A 9697-nucleotide genomic window follows, 5' to 3' on the forward strand; every position below is an offset into this window, starting at 1 on the left:
GTTCAGAGCAGAGGGGCAATCGATGATCTTAAACAATGAAGAGACCCGGCGGGGAGCTGCTCATTCTGCGTCCTCACACACACACACACACACACACACACACACACACACACACACTCACATTTTTAACCCTTTCTGGGGTAAAATATAACTGACTTTCCTCATAAAATTCACCTTTTTGAGAGGTTCGTCCAACATCGCTTGAAACAGACACCACAGACAGTGAAACGCTGAACCTCAGACTCATTTTTAATTATCTTATGAACACGTCGAATTGCAAGAACAGGATTGTGGCATGATTGAAATATGTGCTAATGATTTAGAAACAACTTCACTCCATAGCTTGATGAGGCAGCTACTCGTGTAAAATAACAATTCAATAAAAAACATTCTGTTTCTAGAGTATTTGACCATAGAGAGTCATTTTCTTTTAAATCAAAGTCAAGTGATTTCTCATTTCTAGATGGTAGAACGTGAAATTAAAATCTGAACAGGCATTGAGGTATCAGTTGTCCTGAGCTGCGCTGTCCTGTTAAATTACAAATGTGCCTCTTCAAATGCGAGTCTTCGACCTGGAGGAGAAGAGAAGCTTGGCACAGGCTACGATCCTGAATCCTAAGGAGTTCAACATTTTGTGGGGAGTAAGTAAGAAACACCTTACTGTAGATGCCATGATCACAAACTGTTAGTGCTTTGTTTGTCAGATCTGGACGAAAAAATAGCCCAAAAATAGACAATTCATGTTTTTTTCCATAGTTTGTCGAGGGTCCACTCCATCAAAACCGCCTTTTGTGGATGAGAGATAGCTTTAACCCACCTAGTAAGAAACCTAGTAAAAACCTAGTAAGTGTACTGTAAGTAGTTCAATTCTAAATGTAAAACAGCAGACTTGTCAACCCTGTTTGGTGCCAAAACAAAACCAATTCCTCGGCTGTAAATCCAAGCATGTAGTGCTGTGAAGATACCCTTCTAAAAATGTATCCATGAGTCCCAAATAAAATCTACCGCTCCCCGTTTTCCTGTTACATGGGTTGCCAGGTTTTGTCCATGGACTGAATGTGCTCCTTGGCCTTCATCCTCAAAGCTGCGATACTAGAGCTGCGGTCCACGTCTTCCAGAGGGTATTTGTCATTAAATGCTGGGGGACACTGGTAAGGAGGTGGTGGCATGGGTTGCATTCCCTGCACCATGCCTGGAGAAGAGTTCAGAAAGCCGGGATGACCCGTATAGGTGGGCTGGAGACTTTGGCCTGGTCCCATGAAGCCCGTGATGCTGTGCATAGGAGTGGCACTGGAGAGCGACGAGGACAACCAAGGGTCCAGAGGCAGAGAATTGGTCATTGGCCCTATGTTGGGAGCCATGGTCAGTCTGTTGAAGGACAGCATGGACGAATCATGGAGCTTCATGCTCCCAGTGTCCATTTTTTCTTGCCTCCGCCATTTAGCACGTCGATTCTGGAACCACACCTGCATCACGGGAAAAAGATGAGAACCATTAAGTCTCAACCTTATAATGTCAAGTTGCACAGAAACTCATTTCAACTCGCCTGTCCACAGAAGTCAATGAGGTGAGTGTGCTGGAGAGTTATGAATGAGTGAACTTGAGCTTTACTGAATCAATACCCCATTGTTAAACAGCAACATTAGTCCATTAAATAACACCAATGTCAAGGTTGTGATAAATAAACAGATATTGATCACTATGTCTATCCAATACCATCAAGTCTCCAGGCTTGTATCATGCAAAACATACCTGAACGCGGACTTCTGGGAGGTTGATTTTCATCGCCAGCTCCTCTCGACTGTAGACATCCGGGTAGTGGGACTTCTCAAAGGCGCGCTCCAGCTCGTGTAGCTGATAGGTGGTGAAGGTTGTTCTGTTGCGTCTGTGTTTCTTTTTAGGTTGATCCTCCTCAGGAGGGTCCGGGGAGCGGCTGTCGCTCTCCACATTGCTCTGAGGATCTCCCAAATCTGCGTCGCACTTCTCCGTGGAGAAAAGTTCAGTATCTACAGCACAGGATAAACAAAGGTGTCTTTATTTGCCAGGCACTCTTGTGAAGTTAATTAAAGCATTAGTGCGTTGCTAATGAGGTTTAACCTGTTTTTATGTAGTTGCCAGGGTGTTGCCTATTTTTTAAAAATCGTATTCCACATTATTAGAAATTTTAATTCAGGATATTGATACAATATATCTCAATATAGCTATTCTTATTTTTTTTATAATTAAAAATAAGACGAAGAAGCAAATTACAAACACAACTGAACAGAAATACTTATTAAATATATATGTTTTTTAACACTAATGATGGACAGAAGCAGGTAAATAAGACTGCTGTCACTTTAAGACCGACTGCATAGACCCAATACACTAAAACATATCTGGTTTTCTGCCAATTTAAACTTTTTAACACATAACCGAATGTTTTAACATGAATACTCCACACAATGGGCATTTAGACATAACTTTGCATGTATTTGACCATTCAGTGTGAAAGAGTTCAAAGTTTTCAGTCAGCGAGAGCTCTGTTTAATATTTAACATTTAACATGTCCCAATCTTTATTTTCTCATCCATGCACGTTTCTCTAGCAATCTTAGGTGAATATAACTTTTAAACATGGATATATTTACTATAGACACTTACGGGATAAGGTACATATGAAAGTTTAAATGTGGAGTCTTAAAGGTATTGTTTCCCCAAAAATGAAAATTCGTTCATCCTTTATTTATCTGTTATGTTGAACACAATAGAAGGTATTATGATAAATGTTGAGGGAAAAAATACTTCCATAGTGTAAAAAAAACATTGTATAAGTGAATGGCTACCGTCAATTGTTAAGTTACCAACGTTCTTCAAAATATCTTATATTCCGCTAAACGGAAGAAAGAAACTCACACAGGTTTGGAACAACTTGAGGTTAGTAAATAATGACAGAATTTTAATTTTTGGATAAACTAGCCCTTCTACAAGCATTATTAATAAGACTACTTATATGTTTCTTGTGCCTTCACCAAATGGTACAGCGATGGAGTCAGATGTTAACCTTTCGATTTTATGTATTCCTAGAAAATAAGAGATTTGTGCGTTCCATCACTTCTGCCGTGGTAAGTAAGTCCTCCGTCTAATCCAAGCACGCAGATGTCACCGGTTAACCCCGTAGACCTCATGTGGCCAAGACTGCTAATCCAGCCGTTAAGAGGTTAACTCAGTACAGCAGCGTTTCCTCCAAGAGCCCGACAACAGCAGAGATTGTCATTTCACAGAAACAGCTGAGAGCAAACCACGCCACGTTGAGCTGAAGCAGATCCTGGTTGAGTCTAATTAAGTTAGGCAGGATCAGAATCAGTTCACTAGTTTAAATGTTAAACGTCATGCATACACAAACTAGATACACCTGCAGTGGCATTAATGTCTACCGGTTTAAAAAGAGTCGCTTTGTAAGCTTGTTTCATTATTTATTAAGCCTGCAAAACTTAAGCACTGAATCAGAGTGATAAATAGATATATTAAAAACTGGAAAATAAAACACTGCTCTCTTTTGACGAGGCATTGAAAATTATAACAATAATAAATTGTCATTGTGATAACTATTTACAGTGATTAATATTTATCAGACTTGGCATCTATGCAAATATGTGTGTGTGTATATATATATGTGTGTGTGTGTGTGTGTGTGTGAATTGAAGTGGGTGTAAATTCTTTTTCCACCAACAAACAAGTCATGAAGTATAAAAAAGCAATAAAAAAGTTGAAGAATGTTTAGATATTTGCAATAAAAAACAAGTCAAAAATACTGAATAAGAAAATCTTTTTTTTTTTCAGTCTGTTTACAGTGATTGCTATTAATGTATCAAAATGTATTTAGGTAAAAAATTGTTAATTGTTCATAACCCCATTTTCTAATAAACATGCATTTGACATCTCTTAAATCTTCAAAAACACTGACTTTTCAAGTAATGCATCACTATTTTAACTATAACGTGTTCTTAGGATTAGAAATCTGAACAAATCTAACCTAAGCATTACATTATTGGTATATACTTCACCTCTTACAGTGTGAGTGACTCAAAGTGTCACTTCATCAGACTTAAACAGGTGGAAAAACCCTCAGTCTTACACGGTAGGTAATTCAGAAGCCGAAACCGGAAGATCATGCAAGACAGTAGGACTCTCTATAACGCTGTGGCATTGGGTTTTCCACAGGATAATACATCATTCATTAATGTATGGATTTAAAACCACTTTTTGCATCGAGCCACTCAAGATATTTCTGTGCAAGTACTGTGTCTTTATGTGTGACTTTCCAGAAAGTGAGATGAGATTTATTAAAGCGGTCGATTCTCACCATGAAACGCTGACTGCTGTGAACTATCCGGAAGACTTTGCAGGTGACCGTAGAGGTCAGATGTCACTTGTTTCTCCTCTTCGTCCACTTTGTGTGTGCCGACAGGCCCCACCGGGTCGAGCAGAGGATCCTGGTCCTTACTGAAGCCCAGAATCACGTCGATGCTGTGGACACGGCCTCCCATCCCTGACCCACAACCTTTCCCGAGGTCGTGGTAGTTGTCCGTTGAGAGGCAGCCATCGTCCACCATGTTCATCATATCCGGTGACAAATGCATCCAATCTGCCCTTACGGTAAGTCTCCTCCGAGAAATGTGTGCAAGTTATGTCCAAAAGAGAATCTGGTTCCAGTTTGTGGCAGAGATTCCCTTACAAAGATCTGTACAAGAAGAGCAAGGGTTAATGAGACTTCCAAAGACAGCCATTTATTTTTACATTTTATTTATGGTCGTTGCACAGTATCTGACAAAATCAGATAAAGCAATGTCTTATTATATATACAGTCGAAGTTTTGGTTTCCCAGCTATGTGAAACTGTATATACTGGTCATTTTTCATGATGTAAAAATTATTGTATATTTGCAATATTTTGTAGCAGTGTTGAAATATCTATTCATTGTTTGTATGTTTGTTATGGTTTATTTTGTTTGAATGATTTGGAATTGCAATAAAAAGTATAATATCATACAATTATAAAATAAACCCATATAACATAAAACATTAGATCATTTTATTGCTATATATTTTTACTGGATATTATCAACTGTTTTTGAATCCATGAAATCTCCATTAGACAGTGTCTGTTCCTTTTTTATGTATTTTTTATTTATTTATCATTTTACAATTAATTCTAAAAAATGATAAAAAATACGTTTTAAAATATATATATATATATATATATATATATATATATATATATATATTTATACCCATAAAAAAGAAATATCTAATAATTTTTGTATTTTCTTAAATATATTTTTAAAAAGAATGCATACATTTATACATTCAGACAGTATCTGTTCCTTTTTTATGTCTTTTTTATTTATTATTTTAAAATTATTTCAAAAAAATAATTTTAAAAAAAAGTTTACAAAAATATATATATATTTTTTATTTTATTTTATACCCATAAAAAAGAAAAATCTAATCATTTTTGTATTTTCTTAAATATTTTTTTAGAAAGAATGCATACATTTATCCAAGTAGAGTATACTAATATTATGCTCAAACCAGTTATATTTCCCAACAAAATTTAGTTGGATGATCATTTTCTCTAAATAAAAAATAAAAAATAAAAAATAAAATCTTTGTCAAATTAAACTAAAGTTAACCTCAAGTTAAAGAAGCTGCTCTGACCCTTCATGGTTGCATGCTTCAAAAGTTTCAGTAAAAGACAACTGACACAGAGTGCAGATGCTTTATTCTTCTGCATTGATTGATGCTGAATTACATGAAATATAACAGAAACTCATTGTGCATGAGAGTTGAATTTATGATTTGACTCAATATGACTTTTGTTTCAATGTTATTGTTTAGTCACCAGTTAAGAGTTATCAACCAAAAGCATGTATCATGTTCAAATCTAAAGTCTTATTTGTTTAGTTTCTGTGTAGTAGTGATGTGATTTTATCTTTAAATATAATATTTATTTGTTTTATTTTTAATTTTAATCTTTTATTAAAATTGTTATAATTTAATATATAATACCATATATTTTTATATATAATAAATTATAATATAAATAATAATATATAATATAATAAATCCATAGGGATCATCTATCTATCTATGTATCAAGTCTTGCACGGTGAATTTTATTTATCATATTTCATAGATGTTTCTCTAATCACTAGATTGACAAATAAAATCTCAACATTGTATCAAACTATCCAGCTCTAGTTTACAAATTAAAAGTAATTTAATTAAAACTTTGCACACTCTGTTTCCATCAGAATCAGTCATGCATTAGCACGTTCATAAAATTATAAATTCGACAAAATTTGAAGATTTTTTTTTTTACGTTTGAGGGCAATTATGTTATTGAATATTTTCCATATTATATATACTTTCAGCCAACAGATAATTAACTCAATAAACCAAAAGTACTGTTTGTTGCATGATAAAATGAATATGCTTTAAATGCACAAATAGAAGTAAATACTAAGTTTTATTTGTCTAGTTTCACCTATTTTAAAACTAATTTAAATGCAGTTTAAATCTAAGTGAATATGGTCTCTTTAAATCAGAAAAACTAAACTTCACGCACCTTTTTCTTCAACTTTCCGGCTCATCAGAATCACACAGTGTTGTCGCCACTCGGTGCAAATGACACACCGCAGCTTTTTACCCACAGTGCACCTGCTCCAGACTGTGTAATGGCCATTAACTAATGTTTTGAGGATCCCAAAAGTGAGTGGATATTCCGAAGCCGTCCCATTCCTGCAGCATATGTAGGTCTTGATCTTTAGGATGAAGCCATGAAAACTGGCCTGACGCGCTGAGAGCCGGTAGCGAGAGGAAAAGACTTAAGAGGTTTAATAATTGGAATCCTTCCCCTTTAAGGATGATTGACAGGTGTTCTCTGCTGGGGTAATTGCACTAAACGCTGGCCGTGGTTTGGCCACAGAGGGAGGCCTGCGCTAATGAAGCACCGACAGAACGTCCTTTCAACACTCTTTTGTCTAAATGATAATGGTGACCTACTGAAAGTGTCCTTAAAACACCGTGTGTTTCCTGTGCATCCAACTGTCTTCAGTGCTTCACAAAGATGATCAGCATAAACAGACGTACATAGAGATAAAGTCTTGTATTGCTGATAACAGTGAAAGACATTGCTGTTTTAAAGGAGTTTGGTTATTGGTCATTTGTTTGCCACGTGCATAACTTAATGACCTCTTACATGTCTCAGCATAAAACATCGGATTCAGTGTAGCATCCAAAATATTACATTTTAAAATATTTTTAGTTTTGTGAAAACTATATTTTGAATCAGCTTTTATTTATTTTTTACTTTATTTATTATTTTCATTTGAAAAATCTGTTGTGTTTTAGTCATTTTTAGTAGTATACTGTATTTGTGTGTGTGTGTGTATATATATATATATATATATATATATATATATATATATATATATATGTACACACACAACCACACATAGATGTATATATACTGTATATATGCTACTGTTTTAAATGGTCATATTTTGATCAAAACACAGTAAAAACTAATGTTACAATTTAAAATAGCTTTCTATTTGAATGCACACACACACACATATTCATCACTGATGAATTCACTGTTGGTGTTTATTAGCTGACTGTGTAATATTATGTAATAAGATTGGTTTTACCTGCTCATAATTACTCTTTAATGGCAGGTTCTGTTGTGACAACTTGCCCCACTATTGTGCACCAACTTTTCTTTTTTTTTTTTTTGTAGACAAGACTTTAATGTGTGAATCTGTACAGAAATTGCAATTAAAAATGAAACTACCTTTTTTTTTAATGAACTTATTTTAAGTGCATTGCAAATACATATAGTTTGTGATTGCACAGGTTTTGTTGCATGTGTTCAGGATGTTCAGGATGGACCCTGAGCCTGCTGTCAGTTTGACCTCAGCTTAAAAAACCGCAGGCAAAAGACAAGAGCGATTTATTTCCATTCCAGTGCTCAAGTCTAAACACAAAACAGATTGCATCTGTGTCACTACACATGGACAGAAGTGATTCGAGGGCCAAATCACTTTATAGACCAGCCAATTACAGACTTCTTAACAAACCCCAAGGAGTCTCTTGGAGTGGGATTTTTTTTTTTTTTTTTTTTTTGATAAAAGAGGCTTTTAGACCATCTGGGCATCAGTGAAAGGCCAAACCAGAACAGGAAGTCAGAGCACTTCTGCTAATAACTAATCGAGTTATTCATTATTATTTTGTGTTGTTTATATTTCTGAGCATTTCAGGTTGCTCTGATGTTAACTAGAGGAAAATATTTTAATAAAGTATTACAAAATAAAGAAACCATTTTCACCATTTTTCGCAATTAATTTAAAAATGGCAAACACACATTGAATTAAACATAGCATTTTTAAGTTGAAAGGCTGAAATGGTATAAATAAATAAAAATATATATTTAAATATATATTTAATTTTTTTATTCATTTTACAGTGTAGGTGCAAAATGAATAGCCTAAAAAAATATTTGTAAAAACATAAATGAATAAACATAATAAGATTTTTTTTATTGTTTATATAATCATTGCAATATTGTAATACAGAAATAATACATTGAATTATATTTATTAATTCTTTTGCATTACACAAAGAAATTTCAATCAGAAATTGCTAGCAAATAGCAAAGTTAATTAAAAGAAATGGCAAGTAAAATGTTGAATTTAAACATGAAAAATGTATGAAGTAGAAAAACTGGAATGGTATTGTCTTGTATAACATAATCTTTCTTTCTCAGTCGCTTCATTTGTTTTCTTGCAAAACTGTTTTTCCTTCAGGAAATCAAATCTAGTCAAAGACAATTCTTCATTTGTTTTGTTGTTGTTGTTTTTTTGTTTGTTTGTTTAGATTTTGCATGTTGATTTCCTGTAATTGCACTACATTTGTAACTACATGTATCTCAATAGTATATCTAGGCTTCTCACACACATTCAATGAACTGGTGTGTGTTAATGAAGACCTGCCGTGCATGCAGGTGTCTGGACGTGACGCACAGGACTGGCCTGTTATATTTACCCTGTAGATAATCCAATCACACCCACACACCCTAAATTAAACACTGGTTTCTTCTGAACCCTTGACCATTTGAAAGCATATCGCAAGCTTACTGTTTGACTGCACGAACTAGACGCAAGATAAATATAATGTTTATGTTTTTTTTTACATGTAAATGATAAAACATGCATTTTATTTTAATCACCGTAGTATGAAATATCATAAAAAGGGTTGCAAAGCACCCCACCCTGTGTGTTTTTATAGAATGGTGTTTTTAATCAAATCCATCAAAGACACAATAATTCTGTTATTTATTAAATACAGAGATGCTATACAATGAGGATCAAGGAAGATCACAGGAGGCTACAGAAAAGTTTAGCAATTTGTGTTGCATTTTTGTAACTGGTGGAACTGAAACCAGTTTATTTTAAGTGCATTTTATTGGTGCACATTTGCCCTCAACCTGTTGCTGTTAATTAAATGCAAAGCCTGTTATTGAAATAGAGTGTTATCTCCAACGTTATTAACTTTCTTAGATTGAAGCTTAGTTCATTTCTGTGCATGTGACTGGTATATGTCAAATTAATTTTAATGAATAAATGTTTATGTCACTGAGAAAAAGTAAAAGTGAAT

The 9697-nt window shown here is 34.4% G+C and overlaps 1 protein-coding gene across 1 annotated transcript; it reads right to left on the minus strand.

Annotated features, from left to right (window-relative positions):
- Positions 1-226: 226 nt before the first annotated feature.
- Positions 227-6849, minus strand: rx2 (retinal homeobox gene 2). Its single transcript, XM_052534632.1, has 4 exons — positions 6609-6849; positions 4345-4722; positions 1753-2006; positions 227-1466 (listed from the first exon to the last, which is right to left on the minus strand). The coding sequence occupies exons 2-4, from the start codon at positions 4619-4621 to the stop codon at positions 1023-1025; spliced, it is 975 nt and encodes a 324-aa protein (XP_052390592.1). The 5' UTR covers positions 4622-4722; positions 6609-6849; the 3' UTR covers positions 227-1022.
- Positions 6850-9697: the final 2848 nt, after the last annotated feature.

This window comes from Carassius gibelio, chromosome A2 (genome assembly GCF_023724105.1).
Source record: "Carassius gibelio isolate Cgi1373 ecotype wild population from Czech Republic chromosome A2, carGib1.2-hapl.c, whole genome shotgun sequence".
Lineage (NCBI taxonomy): Eukaryota > Metazoa > Chordata > Actinopteri > Cypriniformes > Cyprinidae > Carassius > Carassius gibelio.